Source organism: Emydura macquarii, unplaced genomic scaffold (assembly GCF_026122565.2).
Source record: "Emydura macquarii macquarii isolate MOO-44397 ecotype Brisbane River unplaced genomic scaffold, CSIRO-AGI_Emac_v2 contig_1146, whole genome shotgun sequence".
Classification (NCBI taxonomy): domain Eukaryota; kingdom Metazoa; phylum Chordata; order Testudines; family Chelidae; genus Emydura; species Emydura macquarii.
Genome location: NW_027131283.1, coordinates 9,222,256 through 9,247,704, shown reverse-complemented (window position 1 = coordinate 9,247,704; position 25,449 = coordinate 9,222,256). Strand labels below are relative to the sequence as shown.

Here is a 25,449-nt window from a genome sequence, read left to right as displayed (position 1 = left end):
ATTTTTTTTTTAAATCAAAAGACATAAAAAACCACAATATAATATTTTAAAAAAAACAAACCAACTCATGATTTTTGAGGCAATCTCGTTATTGGGGGCGGGGAGGCTGACTCATGATTTTCCAACCTTTGGGGTTGGCAATACTGTATTCAGGCTCTGATGGGCTGAGAAGTATGATCATCACATTATGACACCTGGTGGTGTGTTACTCTCCATTAAATAAGTTTGGAACGAGTATTTACATTTCAAAATGTTAGTAGGACAATGGCTGAGCCTGTAATTTTTCATTTTAGTGGTAACATCTACTAAGTGCTACTTAATCGCTGAAGGCTGAAAAATGGCTATAAACCCTACTCCTACTTCAGCAATAATCAGTGTACAGCATTGGTGGGCGGTTGGATTTCATTTGATTTATTTTTACTGAAAGTGTCAATTCCACAAAGGTTGCGGTGGTGCCTCCTCCTCATGCACTGTACTACCGCACTCTGACTCCTTGTAGGGTGACCAGATAGCAAGTGTAAAAAATCAGGACAGGAGACTGGGGGGTCATAGGCACCTATATAAGAAAAAGCCCCAAATATCAGGATTGTCCCAATAAAATCAGGACATCTGGTCACCCTGACATCTGGTGACAGCGTCCTGCTATCTGGAGTCAGTGGCCCTTGCCAGTGAAGGGCTGGATCACCACCCGTCAGAGAGCATCCACATATCACCAACCCCAATGAGACAGGACCAGAAGGGGACAGCTGCAGTGCAAACCACGGGAGACCCGCCCCACTGCTTCGCTCAGCCTGCTGCTCCGCCCTGACCGTTCTACGTTCCAGCACGGAACGTTCCATCTGCAGCAGAAGGGGGAATCAGCCAGTGGGCCGGGAGAGGTGTGGCGCATGCGCCCGCCCTCGCCGGGATCACCATGAGAGTGGATGGTACCTTCCAGCACGCCAACCCCGAGCCTGGCGGTGGGAGGAGCTTGCGTGAGAGCCCCTCCAGCGCCGCTCGCGGCGTCGGGCTCCCGCTGACCCCGCCCCGCGCACGCGGGGGGCGGGGCTTTCGGAACGTAGGTTCGAAGTAGGCGGTGCTATCGCCTCGCCGGTTGGAAGGGGTGGAACCGCCGCCGCCCCCGCACGCGCCCCGGAATTGGCGCGCGCCCCGCCCCCTAGTAACGGCCCCTCACGAGAGCGGCGACCAACATGACCCAGTCGGTGGTGGTGCAAGGTAAGCCGGTGTGACACCCGCTGCTCTCCCCCCCGCTCAGCCTGCCCCCCCCCCGCTGACCCGTGTCTCTCGCCGCTTTGTAGTGGGCCAGTGCGGGAACCAGATCGGCTGCCGCTTCTGGGACCTGGCGCTGAGGGAACACGCCGCCGTCAACAAGGTAACAGCCCCCGGGGAGCGGCTCCTGACCGTCCGCCACCCCCGCAACTCCTCCTCCTCCTCCTTCAACGCCCCGGCCCCGGGGCGGAGCGCGCGCCGCTCGCCCAGTGTCCAGCGCTCGGTCTGGGCGGAGCGAGGTATGCGCGGCCCGCGCGCCGCTTCCCGGCCGCTGCCAAGCCCGTCCGAGGCCCGTTTGTCCCCGCCCTGGTGGCGGCTTCGCGCCGTGTCTCCGCAGTGTCTGGCCCCGGGAGCGGCCAGGGGAGTGGGAGCCCCCAAGAGGGAGGTGCTGGGGGGTCACTGGGCTGGACGCAGGGGCGGGGACACTCCGTGGCTTGTGTAGCGCAGCGCCGGGGGAGCTTGGCTTAAAATCCGCGGGTCTCTGGACTGCCCGGTGAGCAGCTCCGCGCACAGCCTCCATGCTCGGCAGGCCTGTGCTGGGAGCGGGCTCTGCCCCTGCCGCCCTCCCAGCCTCTGTCGGGTTCACTTTCTGCAACGTGAAAGCGACACGAGCCTTCCAGGCCTGCCCAGGAGCCACCCTTTAGATTGCCAGAGGGGAGCTGGAAATGTTTTGGTAAACCTGAAACATTTCAGTTTTGTGAAAAAGGCGTTGTTCATCTGCATGATTTTCTGACAAACCTTCAGCCAGCTCTAACCAGGACTGCGCAGTTACTAGTGCTTTTCCTTTTCATGTGCTACCATCATTCCCCATAAGGAGCTTTCACGATGCAGCTAATTATCCTACATTGGCCTGCTATGCCTTTCTTCCATTTTCCTTTGATGTATCTGATGTTGGCTGCTGTTGCAGATGGGATACTGGACTAGATAGACCTTGGGTCTGATCCAATATGGCAGTGACTATATTATGTCCTGAGTCCTGCTTCTTCTTCTGGTGTCTTTCTACGCAATCATAGGTTCTGTAGCCCAGCAAGATCTTCCATGGTGCATGGTTCCTCCGGGAGCCAACAGGCGTGGTTTGTATTTCATCACAGTCACATGTATCTGGGTCGTCGAAATAACCCCTCTGCCACCTATTTATTGACTTTTGACATGCCAACTCACATTGGGAGGTGATTTAAACATCTGCAGATTGACCAATCCTCTGCACCTGCAGGAATGCATTTGCCAATTTTAGTCCTGCTAAAGCATATGTGCTCCCTGTGCAAGGCTTTTTGAGCCCTGAAAACTATTTTTATTATGGTAGTTCTGCTTGTGCAAACCCATGATACCTTCTTCTCCAGCCCATGGTGCCCTGACAGAACTAGTCACTGCCAAAAGGTGTGGCTATTTTCTCAGTATTGCATTAATACTAATTTGCAGTATTGGTGGCCTGTTGGTTTTTTGGCATTTAAATTGTACAGTCTATGAAAGTATGTTCGCATTGCTCTGGAGAGTGATTTAGTTATCAAAACACAGACCCTGAACAAAAAATAAGTGTTTAGTTCCTTGGTTGTAAGATGTGATCTGAAGGCAACAATAGTGATTTTCTAGAAAAAAGCCAAGAGAGTATACATCAATAAAGAACACTTGGGGCCTGATTCTCTGTTGCCCCACAGTCAAATTATGTGGTTTCAGCAGCTTACAGGGGCAGAGAGATCTTGGGAATTTCCAACTCCCCTCTGTTTAGGGAGCTTGCCGAATTGTCCATCTCTATACCACTCCCCTTCCAAATCGCTGTGTAATGTGTGCATCTGGAGCACTGCTGTGATCCAGCTATTCTCTACTTCTCATTGTCCATAGTAAATATGGTGTATATCAGAGCAACCCTGGGGTTTCTCTAATTATCCACGTGGGCACCCAGCTAGTTCCAAAATACAAGAAACATAAAGGTGTCCTAATGTTGCTGTTGATCCCTTCTTCATTCCTATATTCAGCACAGAGCCAGAGTAACAAATAAATGGGCCCTGTAATTAGTGTTCTGAGGACCCTGAATGGAAATGTCTAAATATCCCTTGCAAATTGGACACACTGTTTAAAGGAAATTTCAATGTGTTGCTAACGATAACAGTGGACAGTCCTTTTGGCTACCTTGCTTCGAAGCAGCAAGTACTGGCTCTAGTTGTGACAAGATATTGGACTAGATGGAGCGCTCATCTGATTCAGTATGGTAGATCCTATGTTTCTGGTATTGTATACAGCAACACACTTTCATTTTCAACCTGTTCTTTAGTAGACTGCTGTACAATAGATATGCTTCAGCTATAATATCATAAGAAATACAACATGTAGAACAGTTAGCTAAGCTCGTTCTATTGATGATTAATAAATGTATTGGTTTTTTCATAAAGTGCAAAAATCTTCAGAAACACAAAATTAAAGAAAACATAATATTGCTTGTGATATTTGTTCAATCTTCTGCTGAATAAAACGTTTCTTATTGAATGAATTGTTTACATTCATAATTTCAAGTTCTGTGTATATTTTGACTAAATACTGTTGTGTAGCAATGGCCAGAAATAGCACTGAGAATCTCTGTAATTGCACATTTAAAACTTAACTTGTGCAACATTTCTGTTTTTTAGAAAGGAATTTATGATGAAGCATTAAGCAGCTTCTTTAGAAATGTGGATACCAGGTAAGCTTTGCTATATCAAGAGACCTATTTTAAATTTATCACAGTAATTGATTTCAGGAAGTCAACAATCCCTATCTGCTACTGCTCTGAATGAACTACAGTATTATGTTTCATGTCAAACTACTAGTCGTGCTAGAAAGAGATCCTAACATCTTGTACTTTTATACATTTTGTCTATCCTCCTCTTTGATTACAGTTCTTTTGCTAAGTCTATGAAAGTATTCATCTCTTCCTTCATCCCCCTCAAAAGCAGTCAATTAATAACTGCACATTAATCTTCCTTTACAATAAAATTTATTCTGCTTCAGCCACTCAGTCATATTCAAATGGCATTCTTTATGATTATAGGTATTTTTTTTGTGTGTTGATTAGGGATCTTGCAAGAGTAATTCATTTAAGAAACACAACCTATTTATGCAAGGCTTGAAAATTTACTTGACCTTCTTTAGCATGAGCACTAGGACTGGTAACTAGAGTTTTTTAAAAAAAACAAAACCTATCCCCCATGCTGGCACCCCTGCTACTCTTCCCTGCTCACACATGTGCATCTAAGCCACATCCTCAGTAACTTAATTAAAGATATAAAACAGTTGTGCTGCTTACTGTGCTTTATATTTAACTGTAACACTATCAGTTACCTTTTTGTTAAATATTATGGTACATCAGTAGCTGCACGATAGTTAAGGTTGTGTTACAAAGTTTAGTTAACAGTAGCTTTAAAACTTTATCTTGAAAAGACTTCATTGAAATGGCAATAACCAAAATACAGAAAATTTGAGTACTGTTTGAATTTTGGTTGACTTATTTTTCTTTGTGTCCCTTTTGCAAGAAATCTAAAATATGCTGCCACCCATCTTTTATCCACATTGGTGTTCCTCATGTGCTGATTCCTTGAATACCACTTACACATCAATAATGTTAGTCCATAGACTGTTCTATAACTTTAGCCATAAGAGAGAATGTGTCAAGGTGAACCCACAAGATTTTGATGATAATTGTGCTGCAGTACAAATGCCATCACTCATTCAGACAGAGGGATAGGAGAAGGGAGAAAGTATGTACCTCATCAAATAATCCTGTAGCCTGAGGGGAGTTCCTGAACTGGAGAAAAAGGATCCTAGGAGCTCATATCTAACCTCTGAGTACTGTTGAAATTTGCATACAATTCATTACCCTTATTATTCACAAGATTATGAACCGTAACCTAGAAGATAGTAAAGATCTACTGACTGCTCCCCTGCCCCATTTTTAAAAATAAGTTAGCTGAGAGCAAGCACAGGACCCAGGTTTTTACACTTGATAGCCCCCAGTCTTACACACTATACCGTACTGCATTTCAGAACGATTAAACCAGTCTGAGTTATCTTATATCTAACCACTATAAACCATACTCCTTTCCCAGAGCCAGGACTAAAATCTAGGATAACCTGATCACCAATATTCTACTGCTGACTAGTAAATAGTTTTGTAACACATTAGGAAACCATTTGTGCAGTCCTCCAATGGCTGACCTAGAAAAGGGCTAACAATTATTCCTGTAGTTCATATAGTAAGACTGTGCTAGAGATCTGAAGGTCAAGAGATTCAAAGCCTGCTGATAAGCAGGGAGGATGGTTGCATGTGATTTACACACTGAAAAGACTTATTTTTAAAACAGTTCTTGTACTTAATTTACAAATTAATAGTTTTTAAAGTATATTTTGACAATTCACACCATAATCAGTTTTCACACAATTTGCTTGTGTTCAGTGTTTGTGTATTGTATCCCCCTCCCCCATCCACATTTGATGTGAGTCTTTAATAACTTCTCCATTCAAGACCCTGGCTCTTTAGCACAAGCTCTAAAGACTCATGCTTTTAGCTCTGGAGGTCATAAATTCAATATCTGATATAGATGAAGATGGCAGCCATCACACTTGCCAGTGTTCCCCATTGGCATGTTTGAAGGTTGAGGGGTATGCTGCATACTGACAGGGAAGGGGAAGAAAGAGGTTAAGCAAAGCTGCTGGTCTAATGCAGGTATTTTGATCGCTGCTGCTGCAGCTGCTCCTGATTGTATCCAATTTCCAGAAGTTGATAAGAGGCTGTGGTGTTTTGGGAATTGAGTGGTGATACAGACTCCTTCACAGAAGTTCCCTTTCACTGACAGATTACATTTCCACTGCTAAACGTGAAGAGTTGCTCTTGATGTACTTACTTTTAAATGGTGATACAGTGATTGATCCAAAGAATTTACTGAGGCATATTATAGCCTTTCTCCTTCTTTAGGCAGAAGGCACACATACCCAGTATAGTTAGGAATAACCAAGAGCTCAGTTTCTTCATCTAATTCCCAGGCAGATGCAGCTCCTGACCCTGGATAACAGCTTACTGGGATATGTCAAAGCTATATTAAAAAAAGGCAAGGGAATTCCTAAACGGGGTGGGGGAGAGAGACTTTTAGTGAAAATGAAGGTTGCAGCAGAAAATACCTAGTCTACCCACAACCTTAAAAGCATGGCAGTTAGAAATTTGTGTGTTCCTTTCTGCCTTCAGATGGCCTACAGTACTGTTGATATCTCACTCCAAGTCTCCATGTGGACTTTATGTCTAGCTCCAGGAGACATCCAGAAGTAGCAGAAGCTGAACAACGTCAGCAGTGTTAAGACAGATTAACTACCCAAATGCATGACATGTCTGACAATCAGTTGTACTGATCTGTTGACACATTAATATCAATGCTACCAGTGACTTCATATGCCTTATCTAAAACAAAACTTTTTTCAGATCTCAGCTTGCTTGCTACGGTATTGGTCAGATGCTGATAGTGTGCATGGTGCTGTACAAAAGATGAGGATTTTGTCCTGCCCCAGATAGCCCTAGTACAGTGCAGACACACAAAGCAGCAGCTAGATCCACAAAGGGATTTACATGTTGCAGAGCCTCAGTTTTAGGCACTCTGACACCCAGGGGAATCCACAGCTCTAAGTTAGCCATGTAGGCTCCCTATACAATTCATTGGGAGAGTTAAATACTTAAGAGTGGGAGCCAGAGGAACCAGCCTGGTGAAAGGGGGGCTACCTAAGTCAGTATGAAATGCTGACGTGAGGGGTGTGGCCTCAAATGCTCCTCCCTCATCGAAGGGAGGTAGGCATCTATCTCACTTGGATTCTCAGCCATGACACCTCTTTTGTCGCCAGGGATGATGGTGGTAATGCTAGTGCCACACACATCCCCACATACACTCCTTATAACATCTATCTCAGTAGTTAGAGCACTCACCTGGGATGTGGGAAACCTGGCTTTGGTTCCCCCCTTTGCCTTCTGCGCAGAAGGAATTTGAGCTTGGGGACTCCCATGGGCTATTCTGGGGTAGATATGTCTGGGTGGCGCTGTTCCATTATGCATAAATAATAATGCATTAGCCCAGAGAGCAAGACTGTGTAATCTAATGATGGGTGGACTCAACTGAGATAGAAGATCCAAGTTCAAATTCATACCCTACATCAGACAGAGGGGGAATTGAACCTAGGTCTCCTGTTTTCTAGGTGAGTTTGCTAACCACTGAGTCAAAGGTTGTGCCTCTGCTGATCATTTTATGTAGGCTTAGGCCTGGTATGAGGCTGCATGTCAGATTGGGCCCTATAGGCAAGATCAGCAGGGCAACACCTAGGGTAAGGATCCCACTGTGGCTTAGGTGTGAGATGGGTACCTAGACTGAGGTGGATGTGTGCATGCTCACTGGCAGAAACTTAGGTGCCATGGGGTTTTTATTGGGGGAAACTTAGGTGGGTATAGGCTTTAAGCACCTACAGATATGGCAGCTGAGCAAGGGGTCTAAGGATCTAAGTGGTGCCTAAATGTTGGACTTAGATGCCGAATTGCCACTTTAGGAACCAAAGTCCTCTTGTGGACCTAGCTGTAGGTATCCACAGGATGAAGTGAATATAGTACAATGTAGGGTTTTCTAGACAGAAACATAATATGCCTTTTCTGTTTGTCACATTATAGTCAACAAGCTTCTCGGAAGAACTTGGAAGATATTTGTAAGGAGAGAGAGAGAGGGTGCTTGGTGCATCGGGATAGTTGTCATTTGTTAGGGGCAACATGAAAGATCATGAAGACAGAAGTAGGAGAATAATACAAAGAAGTTTCCTTTTATTAGGTTCCAGAGGGGTAGCCGTGTTAGTCTGTATACAGCAAAAACAGTGAGAGTCCTGTTGCACTTTAAAGACCAACAAATTTAATTTCTGCAGGCATAAGCTTTCATGGGCTGCAACCCACTTTAAAGTGCTACAGGACTCTCATTGTTTTTCCTTTTATTAGGCTTTGTCACTAGGCCCTGGATAAAACCACTAAGAAAGGTTCTGTTTCCTTATCAAATATATCTTGGGCAAGGCTTTTTGTGTATGGAGAGGGAGCAAGGACACTCTTGGCTGCTTTGCACGGCACAGGCAGTGAGACTAGACAGCTGACTTGTAGGAGTAGATAGGATTTTCTCTGGCATTGAGGGAACCCTGGCTAGCCTAGGGCCACCCATTCCCTTTCTGAGGCGTAGAGGACATGGCTGAAGCATTGTGCGCTCCAGTGAACCCCAGTTGACATAACAGTCCGTTAGGGATCATTCATGCTGTTGTATCTTGGAGAGTGTACCAAGGGCCTCTGATCTGCACCAAGACCTGGCAAGTTGAAAGATGGTTTAGAGCCATCTTTCCCTACCCATACCCTCTGCTCCTGCATTGAGCTGATTCCATAAATCAGGTATGAGACGAAACTTAAAAGCAAGGACAATAACTAAGTTGAAATTTGCCTATGTAGAATAGAGATGGGGAATATTCCTGATGGTAAATATTTAATGCTGACCACCTTAAGTGAAGTTCTCCTTAAGATATTATCAGTGGAATGGGATCTGTAAAAACTTTATTTTAGGACATTTCCATTAAAACTTTGCTAGTAGTGTGTGTTGTATGTGTCTGTGAGGGGGAACATTATTGTTTTGCATTGGGCCAAACCATAATGGACAGCAGAGATCAATGAAGAGGAAAGAGAATTTTAATGCTACTGTATCACTTCCATAATGGATTTGATGTTATAAAACGTTTCTCCCTTTTCCAGAACTGATGGTGACAGTGCTGATACTCTCAAAGGAAAAATCTTCTCTTTAAAAGCACGAGTAAGACAATCTATTAAGATAATTTCACATACATTGCATACTTATGACTGACTACGAAGAGCTAATGATTTAAATTTCCTGTGTTTTACCTTTTGTCTTAAATGCACAATTTCAGACATGCCTCTCAAACTAAAATGGAAATTTCTTATTTCTCCAGTTTAGTATAATTAAATTAGAGTCCACTTTGCAGGCAGAGTTCAGTAATAATTAGGAAAATAATTTTGTAGATCGCAAGTATAATTTGTGTTTGTTTGGAGGCAGCGGGATGTTTTTGGAGGGGGCAGTGAAGGATTTTATTTGAACCACTTCTGTTAACTAAGTTTTTAAGAGGAAACAGCTTTGAAAAGCCATGCCAATTTTTTTGTTACTAAATATTTTGCATGTTATGTATTTAACCCTTGAAATTTGCAACAGTATAAACAAATGTTGCAATAGCTGAAATAATGCTTCATTCAGTTTTGTCTTCCGACAAGGAGATCAAGGTGAGTATTTCTAGAGTTGGCTTCTCAGTCATAGCGCATCTTTTAAAATAAGATCTTTATGTCTGAAACTTTAAAGGAACAGGATACCTTTTTATCTTGCAAGTACTCACATCCCTTTTGTGTAATGATTTCAAAGAGTGGCATTCTAACTGAATTAAAATTTTTCTTTTTCTAAGGCTCTCTTGATTGACATGGAGGAGGGTGTAGTGAATGAAATTCTGCAGGGCCCATTGAGAGATGTGTTTGATAGCAAGCAGCTCATCACAGATGTTTCTGGTTCAGGGAACAACTGGTGAGAATAAATTCTTCCTAAAGCAATTTTATCTACTAATTAGATGGCAGTTGAAAAGGGAAATGATAGCAATGTCTTTCTAGTAGATTCTATTGCACCGGTGGGAACTGCACCATATTAACAATAAATCTTAGCGTTGCTGTCACCTTGAGGAGAACTTTGAAAAGCATTTTATTTATGGATCATTCTGTTGATACATCATTTATTCTGTGTTTCTCTTCCCTCAGTGTTTTTTGTTACTAGGCCTACTTGCATGAAGAAAGGATGTTTTATTTTTAGGCATTCTCCTGCTCCTACTGCTCATTCCTTGCTGGAGTTCATAATCTAGTTTGGGACATTATGCAATTTGCATGGTGACCAAGTGAGGAGTGAATAACTGGAGCAGATGAACTTCTGACTTCTAAACAACACAGATCCTGGCTTTTTTGCATATGTGCCAAGTCACAAAAAAGGAGGAGAAACTCAGAATAAAGTATATAACAGAACAAATTTCCACATTTTCTCTGACATGTTAGCAAATCTCTAATAATACTCGGTGTACTAAAGAGTGGAGTATCCAAGCAAATATCCCAAAGTAGGGAGCAATACAGCAGTTGAGAATCCCATAATATTGAGTCTCTTAACCCATTACTATATTATTGGTCATTATAAGTAGAGCGGTACCGGAAAAGACCTCGCTTTTACCACTAGTAATGGTTGTAACTACAAGCTCCAGTATTCAGGGCTCCTATAATAAAAACAATTGAAGACTGACAGACATACTAAATGGTGCAGAGGTGGCCTTTTCCTCTTAATGTGGATGTCTAACTTACATTCATAGTAACAGGTTGAAGGAAAAATAATACCCTTCCTCCCCATTTATGACTGAAAATTATTAAATATTACTTCTGTTATGCTGTATCATAATTTTGTACAGCATTCAGGCTTCTGACATTGCAATTTATTTTTTTGAGAACAAAGTATTGAGTGCAGATTCTGAACTATTCAGCAGCCATGTGTACAGACTAGAATAGGAAGAATTAGAGTACAAAGTTGGAAGTTTAAATTTTCTTAATCATTTCCAGGGCTGTAGGTCATAAACTGTATGGCTCTCAGTACCGGGAACACATTGTGGAAAAGCTGAGGAGGACTGCAGAACACTGCGACTGTCTGCAGTGTTTTTTTGTAATTCATTCAATGGGAGGTGGTAAGCATTTTTTCATAGAACATTTGCAAATGCTGCAAGTGAAAAAGAAACTAGATTTTGAAAACTTTTCACTTTAATAATCAAAGATACTGGTAACATAAGGAATTTTTTTAAATTAACAAATACCCTTTAAGTCAAGTTGTTTATTTGTATTTATTATTATTTCTATTACCATAGTACCTTGGGCTCCTGGTCAATGACTAGGGCTCCTAGTCAAGTATCCCATCTGCAGCACAGAACAAGAAGACAGTCCCTGCACCAAAGAGTTTACGATCCAAGTATATGACAAGAGACAATGGATGCAAACAAACAAAAGAGGGAGCACAAGGAGATTATATTGATCAGCATATGATAGGCAATAGGTCTCAGTACACAAGCTTCCTACGGTTGTTGAGCTTTTTTTGTAGGCATCACAGGAAAGCAGTTTTAAGGAAAGTTTTGAAGGAGTATAACGAGAGAGCTTAATTTTTGTGTGTGTTCATCTGTGACATTTTGAGTTTAACCTTCTGTTCTCCCGTTGGGGTATTTGGACCCTGAATGTTAGACGATCCTCCTCCCACAATGTTTTCTTTTTTACCTTTTATAATCAACATAAATGAAGTGTTCTCTTAGTACCTTTTTTGTAAATGTATCTAAGGGGAACCTTGTGCAATGACAACTTTGGTTTTAGCATAATGGCACCAAACTTGAACAACTTCAGTGCTATTACATTAAGAGAAGATGTTTTAAATGGTTAGGATTTGAAAACAGAATATGAAAGTGGCCCCTCGTATTCCATGCATCTTTGCGCACTGTCTTCAGTGTCATGTGCTTTATTTGAGAGAATCTGCTTATTATTACTCCGTGCATTGCAAAAAAGCAGCTATATTCCCCTCATCCTCCAGCCTTATAACTGAAATTGCCAGCTGTTAAGATTCCAGAATATTATCTGTCCAAGGCAGAAAATCCACAGCTTAATTTTCTGGTCTTTGATTTGAACTTAGTGTGACAGTAAAGAAGGGAGGAAGGGAAATCATGTTCTGACTTGAAAACTGAGAGTATGTCTATACTGATGGCGGCAAAGTCACCACCATCAGATCAATCTTTCTGGATCGATTTGAGCGGTCAGTGTAGACTTGCTCAATCGGTCAGGAAGCCGACGTACTAAAACCACCTCCTCAAGTGGCGCAGTGCAGTGAAGACATGGCGCAGAACAGAAGTACAGCAGTCAACAGGAGTTACGCAAGCTACCCTGTGTAGCTTGCATAATTCCTGTCGACTGCCGCCAAATCTCCGGGTAAGTGTAGACCAGGGCTGAGGAAACTTAATAAGGAAGTTACTGAAGGGAAAATAGATCTAAACACCAAAAACTAACACTTGCAGTCATCTCACTGGCTATAATTACACTCTAACATACAAACTGTACTATACAAATATTATTATGGAGATACTGTCTTTTCCCAGGATGATATATCTACACTTAAAAGCTGAAGATGTTCTTTTAACTGCATTATTGTGCTATTTGAATCTGTATTTTAGGCTTCAGTAGAAATACACGCTGCCCAGATGCAATCTTTAAGTGCTCTAAGAAGATTACAAAACCACATCTTTTATAACTATCCATGCTATGTTTTTAACAATAAAGTTAGCTAGACAATAAAATAACTTGCTAAGATGAGCTGTGGTCCCATCACAAGAAATGTTCCAGAAGCTTAGTACAAGAGCTGGTCTGAAATTTTTCAACTAAAAGTTTTTCAGTTCAAAAACACCAATTCATCAAAACAAACTTTTTGCAGGAAAGGGTCAATTTTCATAGATTCCAAGGCCAGAAAGGACCATTGTGAACATCTAGTCTCATCTCCTGTATAACACTGGCCATAGAACTTCTCCAAAATAATTCCTACAGCATATCTTTTAGAAAAACATCCTGTCTTGATTTAAAAATGCTCATTAATGGAGAATCGAGCAGGACTCCTACTAAATTGACAAATTTCCTGTTTCAAAATATTTTTGGAAAAAAAAGTTTTTTGAAATTGTTTCAACATTTCTTCAGGTGATCCAAACCAAAATTGTTTTCAAATTTTTGGTTTCTGAAAATGTTCAAGATTTCGACTTTCTATCCCAATTCAGGATGGAAAAACCTTTTCCTGTCCAGCTCTACTAACACCCACTGTGATCACTGAGTTCTGAGCACTTCTGAAAATCTGGCCTGTAATGTATAAACACTCCTGTGTTTCCGAAAGAGGGGATTTAAATAATTCAGGATGTTGTTTTTAGCATTATTTCTTTTCACTCTGATTATTTTCTTAATTATTCTCAGGGACAGGATCTGGTCTTGGTACTTTTGTACTAAATGTGCTTGAGGATGAATTCCCAGAAGTATATAGATTTGTTACTTCAGTTTACCCTTCTGGGGAGGATGATGTCATTACTTCTCCATATAATAGTGTTCTGGCTATGAAGGAACTTAACGAGCATGCGGACTGTGTGCTGCCAATTGAAAATGAAGTAAGAGAGTATTAATATCCTGTCAATTTCTTTTGTGCTGAATATTACATCAGAAGTATTTCTTCCTTGTCTGTATTGATGAACAGGAAAATGTTACCCTAAAACTTATTTTCAAAGAGAACCAAAGTGGCTTAGACTCTTAAGTTCCTTAAGTCACTTTTGAAAATGAGATTTAGGCTCCTAAATTGCTTTGGGTTTTGGGTTTTTTTTTTTGAAAATTTTATCCTTATTTTGTGAATCATTTAAAAATTGCCAGTAGTTTCCCCTTCCTTACAGAAAGGGTCAGTAGCAGTGAATTTTGTTCCTGTGTCTGCTTTACGATAAACGGTAAATGATTGCTAAAACCCTTGTTTTTAAGATCCTTATCCTGAATATATAGCTATTAGTTTAGAAACAAAATTGTCCCCACTCAAAAGTGATTTTTTTCATTTCAGAAATATCTTTTGTGCTGTCTTTTGAATTATATGAACATGAGAAGAAATATCCTGTTTAGAAAATACAAGTTTTTCTGTATTTGAGTAAAAATTAAACTTGTTTTGAGTTAAGCTTCATATTTCCTTGACGTATTTGAAGAAAAGCAGTTCACAAATACATTAATCAATTGCAAATGACCAAACAGTGAAGCAGACTTCAAAGGCACAAACTTTAAACTCGAGCTACTGTGCTTAAACCTTTGTTCTTAAACTCTAAATTTAACTGAAACAAACAGGGACATTGAATGTGAAAGTTCTGTGCACAGGACTACTTGGAAGTTTTTTATTATAATTATTTCATTTGTCTTCTCTTCAAGTCTTTATTTTCTATAGTTAGTAAAATTCATCAGATGACCAGTTCTGGAAAGCTAGGATCAACTGTGAAACAAAACAGCTTGTTAATCTCCAGTGCAGGCAGAATCAAAACTGAACAGGAGAAACCATTTGATGCTATGAACAATATTGTGGCCAACTTGCTGCTTAACCTGACCAGGTAAACTTACTGAGCATTCCACTGTGCAGGTAATGCTACGAAAGCTAGAATGCACGACAGATGCTCTGCACTTCATTGTACTTCCAAAAATACTGATCCATTATTAGTTTGGTATTAGTCAGCTGTTGTAATAAAGAGTTGTTAAACAACTGTTCAAGTTTTGTAACAGTGGTATAAAGAATCCACTTCAGGGGCAATTTAGCAAAGTGACTTACATTTTAGCATAAGGAAACTACTGTAGAAACCCTAATAGGGATTCTGAATGAAGAAATCCTGTCCCATTGAAGTCAATGGCAAAACTCTCATTGACTTCAATGATGCCCCACTGACTTCAGGATTTCTCCTACTGAATCTGTTATACAAATGTAGAGAGGTCATCTGAATTCTTATTTCTGAATTCTTCTAACTTATAAAAATTTGCTCTTGGCAAAAAAAACCATTTGTTTATCCAGGCTTTGCCCTAATGTTCTAGTTTTTGTTTTATTTTTTAAAATGATCTACTCACTCATTGGGTGAAAGGATTACTCACAATAGGCAAGTAAAATTTTTTTAAGGTGTTCAGGTCTTGTACACTTAAACTGTGTGTCAAGTAGGTATTAAATGCATACTGAAAATAAATTTAAAAGTGAGACGTTATTCATGAGTAATTTTCACAAGACAAATTGAAGTACATTCAAATATAAGAAAATATGTATGCAGCAGAAACATCATTTTACCTTTATTGAAAACAGAAGCCTAATGATACAAGACAGGGTCTAAATGCATATTACTCAAGTAGTGATATGCCATCTCTTGAATATATCTGCTACGCCCCAAAAACTAGTTGTTTATTATCGGAAACTAACCAGTATAAGAGATCCCATTTAAATTAATTTGGATTAATGCTTTAATTGTACTCTTCCACTTTTTTCTTTAACAGATTAGTTCAAAAGATGTGTGAATTTAGCAAAATCATTATAAAAATAGGTTTGATTACAAAAACTAACATCTAATGATGATGTCTCACTATGTTTTTACCCATGAAAACTTTTTGTCAGTTTGTTTCCAGGTTTCTTGACCCTTTCATCCTGTGAGCATTCCATGTTTCTGCCCCTCCTCCTCCCATCACCTGCTGCTACCCTGAGAACATTTTGTTTAGGATTGTGACATCAGAGTTAGCATCCTCTCTCCCATTTTTTCTGCCTTTTTCTCTCTTTGTTGCTGTTGTTGTGCAGCACACTTAGTGGTATGGAGGCATAACCCCTCTTCTCTCCATTCTGGTCATCATCCGTTTGTTTGCATAATGGAGTTCTTCTGATTGAAATGAATTGGCGGAAAGATTCCTGCACATGTATAGATACAGACTACCTATAACTTCATACATTCATGCACTGACTTTGTGGCCAATCACACATTATTAAACAGACAGATTAAAAGCCTATTTGTGCATGTTCCTGCTAGACAATTCTGTTTTCCAGTTAATGACCTTGTCTAACCTGTTAATCCCTTATTGTGTTTAGTAGTATAGCAACCCTTACTGGCTAATCTCTATTTCCAGTTATGGAAAATTATCTGAAATAGTAACCCTGAAATGACTAGTTACTAAGGGAGTTATCACAGCTCAGGTTTATCTTCAACCAAACGCCACCTTACTGTAGAGCAGAACCGTAACCAGTGGTGCACAGTCTTAATGTTCAGTGCTTTTATTATGTGAAATGAAAGATTGGTACAAATGTATGAAAAACCAGTAACTCCCATGATAGTGATTAAATCATCATTTTACAGTTGGTAAAATGACATTATACTTCATGAGAGAGGCAAGGTCGGGGAGGTGTAATATCTTTTATTGGACCAGCTTCTGTTGGTGAGAGAGACAAGCTTTCGAGCTTACACAGAGCTCTTTAAGTCTAGAAAAGGTAATCAGAGTGTCACAGCTAAGTACAAAGTAGAATAGAATGTCTCTGTGGAACTTGAAAGCTTGTCTCTCACCAACAGATGCTGGTCCAATTTAAAAAAAAATCACCTCACCCACTTTGTATTTCTCCTATCATGGGACCAACATGGTTTCAATGATACTGCAAGCATACTTCATCTTCACGATGCCTCTGTGGTAGGGAACAAATGGAAAATTTTTTGGATAAAACAGTAACTTAGCAGGCTTCTATGTAACTTTCTGTAAGTAAATGATTTTGTTTTTATAATAGTACTATTCAACTTTCAGCTCTGCCAGGTTTGAAGGTTCCCTGAATATGGATCTTAATGAAATCAGCATGAATTTGGTTCCCTTTCCTCGTCTTCATTATCTGGTTTCCAGTTTAACACCTCTGTATACGTTGGCTGATGTTAATGTACCTTCTAGAAGGTAGGTGAAATAAACTATTATGGAGTAATGGAGGCTACACCATAGCTGATCTGTTATAAGCCCTATTTTTAACTCCTCCTTTCACAAAAATAAAACTTCATATTCTCCCTAACCTCAGGATAAAAGTTGCTTTGGAAGCATGTGAAAAAATAAAAGAAATTTAAAAGCACTGTGGTATTTCCAAAGTTGCCATGATGTTCAATTGAAAATGTTCTTAATGGTCTTTTTCATACGCTCAGTCTCCACAATGGCGTGGCTTACAAACTCAAAATGTGTTTTTTGTTAGCCTTTCTGAGAAGTGCCTATTTAGTGGGTTCTTTGGTAATCAGTGAGGGAACTACAAAGATTATATTAAGAGCTTGTGATGGGGTGTTCCTATCTCCCATCAAGGAATTAAACCCCACTATTAGAGCAGTGATAGAAGGTGGCGCAGTGCTGGTGGAGGGTCCCCGTACAGATAAATGGGACGGTGAAAGACTAAGGGGAAATGGAGTGATTGTATTCCAGTGTGGGGTATGGAGCAGGATGCAGGGGACTGGGAGATGTATCTATTGTTGGTAGGGAATGGGGACACATGGAGGGTCTTTTAATAGAGTGATTCTGGGACGTAAGGGGAAGAGGACACAGTGGGGACAAATTGTATAAAAGGGACCTGGGGCACATGGAAGGGCAACTTAAAGGAGTATACAGGGACTGGAAGAAAGCATGAAGGGGACTTGTGAAGGAGAAGTCTTTTATCTAAATTAAAAACTTCACATGCTTAACTTTCCAGACATAAAGCTTTACACTTTCTTTCCACCATCTATTACTCAGTATTATGCCCTGGTAGAATTGTACCTTTCTTCCCAAGACTCTACATCTTTATGAACTTTCCAAATTCTACAGGAATTTTGCCATGTTGGGTCCCTTAAGATTTGTTCAAGCATGGCTCCCCTTCCGCAGATTACATAAACCAATCCAATTTCAACTTTTTGGGAAATTTCCTTTTTTTTTTCTTTCTTTTTTTTTTTTTTTTTTTTAAGTGCCAGACAATTCTTTAAGAAATAAAGTTGAAAGTATGGTTCAGTGGGGTTCCACCCATACACATACACGTTTTTTTTAAAGGCATAGAATTTTTGTAAAAGAAAATAATGAAACTGACACACAAGTCTGGGAACAAGGATGGTGGTCCATGTTAAGGAACACTTAATTTGAAATGTAGTTAATTCTAAAAAAAGGAGTTTGAAATACTTTCATGTTCATCTGCCAATACCTATCCGTTTGCATTCACATTTTCCTTTTTTCTTAATTTCTTTTTCCTCTTCCCTTTTGCTGGGTGAAAGAGTCACACAAAGTGGAATCTCACGGTACATGGAATGCTGTCAAATGTACAAAACAAACTGGAAAGAGCAAAGATCAGAGAAAAAAATCCCTATTCTCGAAGTCTATGGAAGTCTAGTCCATTGTAACTTGAAACATCTTTTGAGCTTCAGGTTACATCAACTCTAGTACACTCATCATGACTCTGGGACACAACTGGTATTCTCAACACAAGTTACTGACGTGTAACTTATTCCGCCTTATCCACTATTTCTGAACTTAGTGCAACTTATATGCTAAGGTGCTCAAAGAAAAGAATGCCAAGAAAAGCAAATAATAGGTGGGCATAAGAAGGTGTAGTTTGAAATAGGCCACCTAACTTGTACTATTGTTTGAATATTCTTTTTTGACGGTCTAATTTATACTTTAAAATAACGAAGAAGTGGATGATTTTCAGTAACTCTTAAATTGCAAGATACAGGATCAGTGAAGAACTTTAACTTGTTTAATAAAAGTAGATAACTGTCTTTTCTCTTGATTTAGATTGGATCAGATGTTTTCAGATGCTTTCAGCAAAGATCACCAGTTGATTCAAGCAGACCCAAAGCATAGCTTGTACCTTGCCTGTGCACTTCTGGTTCGAGGAAATGTACAGGTTTCAGACCTTCGCAGAAACATTGAAAGGTTTGATCTATTTTTATGGCTTGTTTACACAATACTTATTACAGAAACTGTTGTCAGATCTCACAGTGATATCCCTATTCATACAAAGAGTTTGTATGTATTCAGCAAAAAAAAGTTCAGTAGGCACTTGAGAGAGAAAATGTTACTGACAAACAGAAACTGAATAAAAGAGCTTAAATGTGTTTTCTGTACTTCCCAATGACATAATTTGTTAGTAAGCTTTCTGAGAATCATGGGACCCTTTCCAAGCCAAATTTGTTTGTGATTATAATAAAGTGATTACCAGATACTACACTTATATGTTTACTGTCAAAAAAGAAAATTCTTTTCATATATCTTTTATAAAGATGTTTGGTGAGAGAACAGTTCAGTTCATCTCATCTCCCAGTTTTCTTCCCCAAGCCTCATTCAACCTCATGGGAAGCTAAACTTCATAACTTGATAAAGTAATGTAACAATGCCCTTACTACAACAGGACAAAATCATTCAGGAGCACACCCAGTGGTTTTTGTTGATAGGCTTGGAAGGATTCAATTTCTATTGATAAATATAGGTAAACGTTGATCTCACCATACACACACAACCAGACAAAAATATTTAAAATTTGCCTACTCTGTAAAGTAAGAGAAATGCTTCTTGAAAACTTATTAGAGTTTGATTTAAGGATATTTACTTTGTATATTTTTGACAAGTGATATTGACACCTTGGATTTTAGCAGTTATAAAGCTTTAACTTTTTTAACCTTGTCGGCTACTGTCATTAAATAATTATTTTCTGACTTCCCCCATAGTTTCCCACAACTGTGTGATGAAAATGCTTTAAAACCATAATTTTGCACAACTGTGATAATTTAAATCAATAAAAATAAGTGTATGAAAATAAATATCGATATCTGTCAAAATTATTTTTAAAAACATTGAATTCTGCCAACCCTAGTGAGAAGGTTAAAGGCCAGGCAGTATCCTCACAGGTTATCAGAATGGGTCTTCAGCTATATAAAAACAGGTTACAAGCTAACCACATTAGAGCTCATTCTGCTAGAGCTCAGTCAGCCTCTGCTGCCTGTTTGAAGAATGTCCCTATTACTGAAATATGTATGGCAGCCTCCTGGAGCTCAGTCCACACATTCACAAGTCACTATTCATTATTAGAGGCTTCCAGATCAGATGCCCATCAGATGTCCTGCAGTCACTTTTTAAGTAGGACTCCTAGTACCCACCTCAAAGGAGACAATTTAGTCACCAAGAGCAAAATCCATGTGGACAATCACTGAAGGAAGAATGGTCACTTACCTTACAGCAACTGTGGTTCTTCAAGATGTGTAATCCGCATGGACTCCAGGCCCTGTCCTCCTTCCCTCCTACTACAAAGTCCTCCTCTGGGATTCATTACAAAAGAACTGAAGGATGGTTTGACCTGCCCCACCCTATATGACTTGAGGCATGGAGATGCAAGGCCATCTAAGGCAGAGGTTCAGCCCCAACAAAGAATGCCCAGAAGAATCCAGTCTTGTGCATATGCACCAAGAGTGGAATCCATGTGGACAATACATCTTGAAGAACCATAGTTACTGGAAGATAGTACAGTTATTTTTTCCCCAGCATCCGTGAATAGCCAATATGATAGCATATTCTAAAGTTTTTTTGACCTATCAAAGGCATCTGTTACATTACATTATGTCTGACTAGTTTCGGCTACAGGTAAGCTTCCCCTTTTTTTATAGGAAACAAACTGAGTGAAGTGTCTTATGATACAGGTCCCTTGAAGGTAGCTTTATTTTTAATACTGAAATATAAAATTAACGAATTATTATTAAAATTAAAGTTCTCCTGTGTTTTTAAGGTTAAATTAAGTAAGCAGCTAAATCCACTCTAAAAACATGCATGCCAATGCTAATTATAATGGCTTTTTTTCTTACTGAAATTTTGTATGCCAGTGCCCTTGAGATTGCTTGTCAGCAAAGTAAACAGTACAGTTAACACTGTGATATGTACTGTATATCTCGGCTGTTTGCTTATATTTTAGCTATGAATTTATGTATTGCAGGTTGAAGCCTTCCCTTCATTTTGTCTCATGGAATCAAGAGGGCTGGAAAACTGGCCTGTGTTCAGTACCTCCTGTGGGCCATTCTCACTCACTGTTGGCATTAGCAAACAACACTTGTGTGAAACCAACCTTTATAGAGCTCAAAGACAGATTCATGAAGCTCTACAAGAAAAAGGTATAGTGAAAATCAGCATAACATCTCAGGGTACTTTAAAATAGCAGTAGTCTCTCCTAAAATTTTATTTTTTGAGGAGTGTAGGAGAAAAGCAAATTTCAGCGCAAGCTGTAACAAAGCTGTCCCAAAAATCTGATTTGGTACTAATCCTGTTACATTGCAGAAAGAAGATACTGCTTTAAAATAGATAGTGCTTTGCATTTGAAGTGCAAAGTCTATTGTATTGTGTACCCACCTTTTCTGATAACAATGCATTTTCTTTTTATTAATATTCCTCTTCCACCAGAATGAATGTCTTGATAATATATCTATATCAGAATTGCCCCATACCAGTGTAGTTGGGAGCATGCTCTAAAAATGTGACATTTCTAAATATATCTAAAAACACTTGAAGCCTGGTAGTTTGTCCTGGAAAAGCTGTGGCTTTGTCAAAGCAAAATAGAAAAGTTAACTGAGTTATGCCTCACAGTTTTTCTAATGTTTTCTCATTAGAAGTTCTGTGTGATTGATCAACAAAAATTGTTTAAAAAATTTACATTTTTAACACTAGTACTCTACCTCACTGTATCAGAGTTGTAAAATCTGATGAAGCTGTCTTGTAACACAGACTGAGACTTTAGTTTTGTCATGAAAGTCATAGCTGTGGCAAACATATATACAGCCTTAGCTAAAGTGAGGGTGGTGGTTAAGTTAATGATTAAAACTGAGTTGGGCAGATAACCCAATATTGATTACTTTTCCTTTCAGCCTTTTCTTGGGTTAATAGGATATTCTGATACACCTTTGGAAGTACAAAGTTTTTAAAGGGAACCGACATGTGGGAAGATTAGCCTTAGGGCATGTCTACAGTATAGGTGCTACAGCTTTTGATGCTTCCTGTGTCGACTGAAGGAGGTTTTCTGTTAATGTAAATAACCCACCTCCCCAAACATCTGTATGGATGTAGCTGTATTTACACTGGGAGTATAAGTCATCTTAATGCTTGCACTTAGGATTTGAATTTTTCACATACCTGAGCAAGGCAGTTAGGTTATATTTAGCTAGCTAGGATGTGGCTAAATTTTAAGTGTAGACCAGGCCAAACACCAATTTCAGCAAATTTCAGGCATCATAGCCCACCACCACAAAGCTACAATTGTCTGCCAGTCTGCTTTGATGGGGCCTCTAAAAGGCGGATGGTATTTAAACATAAGCACTGAACTTGTAGTCCCGGAGGAGGGGCTGACAAACACAACTTTTAAGTCATTGTTGTACCCTCCCAATCTGGGCTGCCACAAGGTTGGAGAGGCCCTCAGCATAATGTAGGCAATGCTGAGGGCTTGTCTAAATTACAGCAGGTTCCCCAGTTTACCCCTACAGGCTGCAGCACTGCCCAGAATTTCTACAACATGCAGCACTGTTCCATCAACCCCCAACATACTCTCTACAACAAAGGGGAGTCTCTGGGCGCAGCCTTTCCCAGACAGAACCATGTATCTTCTTCGAATAGTGTCCCTATGGGTGCTCCACTGTAGGTATGTCTGTGCCTCCATGCTGCTGACTGGAGAACTTTGGTAGCAATCTGTCCTGCCCACATATGCGCTGTTCCCTGCCTGCCATGAGGCCAGCCACATGCATGGGCATTCCCACCTCAGTTCCTTCTCACACATCTATTGTGTGAAATAAGGGAAATCATTCTTCACTGGCTATACCTGTCTTACACTTAAAAATTAGAAATTCAAAAAATGTCATGCCCTGAGCGCTGTAGTTAGGTTGACCTAACCCCCACGGCAGATATGGCTAGATTGACAGAATTCTTCCATCGACCTAGCTAGTGCCTCTTGGACAGGTGGATTAACTATATCAATGGAAAAACTATTTTCATTGATGTAGGAATAGTCTACAGTGACACACTTATGGCGCTGTGGTTGTGTCACTGTAGCTGCTGTAGTGTAGGCATGCTCCAGAGTATTGCTACATGAAGTTACTATGGTAGCATTTCAGAAAAGGATGTAGTGAATCTAGAGAGTTTTTCAATCCATTTATTACAGTGCTTGTAGTTCCGCTTCAAGGCAGGTTGAACAATAATGTATATTGAACTAGATTAATCTTAACTCCTTCTTGTGCACAGAAAAGAGTATAGTTAATGTGTGTATATTCTTATAGGCTCACCTTCACCATTACCTGCACGTTGATGGGATGGAGCAAAGCTGTTTCTCTGAAGCCATATCATCCTTGTCAGACCTAATAGAGGAGTATAGCCAGCTAGATGCCACTAAAGGTGTGTCTAGAACAGATCCCTCAAGACTGAAGATAGCTATGTAAAGAGGAAGAATTGCTGTTATTTTCAGAACAACAAACCACCTAGGCTAACTGGATGACTTGCGAAGCAGCTAGGATCAGTCATTCCACAGGGAACCTGGTACACTCTCTCTCTCCAGGCTGTCTGGGAGTGTTGCATCAAGTGCTCAGCCTGTGAAAAAAGGGACCAACATATATCGCACTCCAGCAGAGTAAGTAGTGATCACATCTGCAAGGAGGAGAGCGGGGAGGAATTAAACAGCACAAAATGCAGTTGGTGAACTCCTTGGACCAACTTCAGATAAATTAAATTCATCTCTGCTTTGCAGAAAGAGTCCTGCTTAGTATAAACCATTTCCAAGATGCATGAGGGAACAAAAAACCTACATTTCCTTTTCAGAGATGAAAGGAAGCATCTAGTGAGTCTTGTTTCTGAAGTTCCTAATATCCTAGAAAGTTTATCTCCAAATTGATGATCTAAGATGTGTCACTGTTCACAATTTGCAGTGTTGCTTCCTCGTATTTAGATGTAATTGAACTAAATTATTCCAGGTTGATATTGAAAGTGGCAATATCAGGAATAATTTGACAAAATTAATGCATTAAGTACAACACTAATATATAGTATAATAATGATTCACCTTTCATTAACTTTAGGTTGCACTAATGTTGGTTTATATACTGACAAGGATAAGAGTCTAGCATAGTAAGCCAACTTTTCCTCCAGTAACTGTGATCATATGTACTTATGATATGGATTGTTTGGAGAATGAAGATTAAATTCTTAAAAGAACCGAATTAAAATAGAAGTATATTTTAAATATATAATTAGAGTAAAGAGATTTTTGTATTATGATCAGATTATATTTATAAACAGTTGCTTAATAATTCCTATATTTTTTTGCAGAATAAAATATACAGGTATTCAGAATTTTTCTGCAAAGTGACTCTTTTTGTCTTAAAACTTAAAAATGGACACATGAAGTGACATTTCTATAATAAGTTTCTTTTGAGAGCGCTCCAGTGGTGGTATGACCAGATACAACAGTATTAGTTCTAATTTTCAATGTATAAGGCCAGAAATATACAAGAAAAATATTTCTTGAGACAATTTTTGTAGGAAGAAAGCATTCTGAAAAGTCACTCCAGTGAAACAATTTACGAGTTCAGTTAAATGTGCTTGGCACTTTATGACAAAAGACATAGAGTAAAATCCTATCCACATTGAAGTCACTGGGAGTTTTGCCATACATTTCAGTGAGGCGAGGAATTCATCCATAATCCCTGCCCCAGTGGGGTCAGGACTTCACCATGGTCCCTACTCCAAGGAGCTTACAGTGTAGGTTAAATAAGATACAAAATAGCATGAGGAGGGAACAGACAAGAAGGTGGGATCAGTATAAAATCATGAGGTTACTTTTCATTGTATACATAGTGTTTGTTCTTTTTGTACATTTGTTTTTGTTAACATGTCATGAGTGGGGAAGAGCAATGAAAAGGCTAATTGTATACATTTAAAATGAAAGCCTAGAAAACTGGTTCATTGGGGATAAAGTGAACTAACCTAAGTCTTGACAAATACATTTTTTTTTATTCCTGTGCACATATGTTTCTTATGTTCATAGCATTTGGAAAAATGTAAAATATAAGAATTGCTGCACAAACCAATCTGAGCTTAAAATCATTTGTAGCTGTATGCATATGTTATGGTTTTTCTTTAACTCACAAAAGGTAAATATTTTTTTTTAGTGCTGTCTGGGTAGCTGTAAGAATATCTATCTTGTGAATCAAAAAGGATAGATGGATCAGATGTTACAGCAAAACAGTTAAAATTCCTTTTTCTACTAAGCTACTTGGATGCTCGCTCCATTAATTTAAATCTATATGTTTGAGGATGAGGGAAGACACCTATTTCTAGGAGTTTTTGCTCCATATTTTACACAAAACTCACCCCTGCATTGCTGTGGATTTTTTAAATTACAAAAGTTTTTACTCCATGACTGTCCCTGGGTTTGCTGTACATGGTCCAAATATACATTTGAGGTAATCGGATAACGTAATTCTTAAATCTTTTGAGTATCTGTTTTTGAACATAGATTGTTTTTAAACCATGTC

The 25,449-nt window shown here is 39.5% G+C and overlaps 1 protein-coding gene across 3 annotated transcripts; it reads left to right on the top strand.

Moving 5' to 3' along the window:
* Window positions 1–1,059: 1,059 nt before the first annotated feature.
* TUBE1 (tubulin epsilon 1) lies at window positions 1,060–24,937 on the top strand. 3 transcript variants are annotated; one of them, XM_067546613.1, is made up of 12 exons: window positions 1,060–1,215; window positions 1,299–1,372; window positions 3,891–3,943; window positions 9,038–9,095; window positions 9,754–9,869; window positions 10,934–11,055; window positions 13,355–13,542; window positions 14,333–14,508; window positions 16,709–16,849; window positions 18,692–18,832; window positions 20,880–21,054; window positions 23,200–24,937. In XM_067546613.1, the coding sequence occupies exons 1-12, from the start codon at window positions 1,191–1,193 to the stop codon at window positions 23,356–23,358; spliced, it is 1,428 nt and encodes a 475-aa protein (XP_067402714.1). In that variant the 5' UTR covers window positions 1,060–1,190; the 3' UTR covers window positions 23,359–24,937. The 3 variants fall into 3 exon arrangements, with proteins under 3 accessions (XP_067402714.1, XP_067402715.1, XP_067402716.1); XM_067546614.1 differs by lacking the exon at window positions 1,299–1,372 and having other exon boundaries at window positions 1,120–1,215; XM_067546615.1 differs by lacking the exons at window positions 1,299–1,372; window positions 9,038–9,095 and having other exon boundaries at window positions 1,120–1,215.
* The last annotated feature ends 512 nt before the right edge of the window (window positions 24,938–25,449 follow it).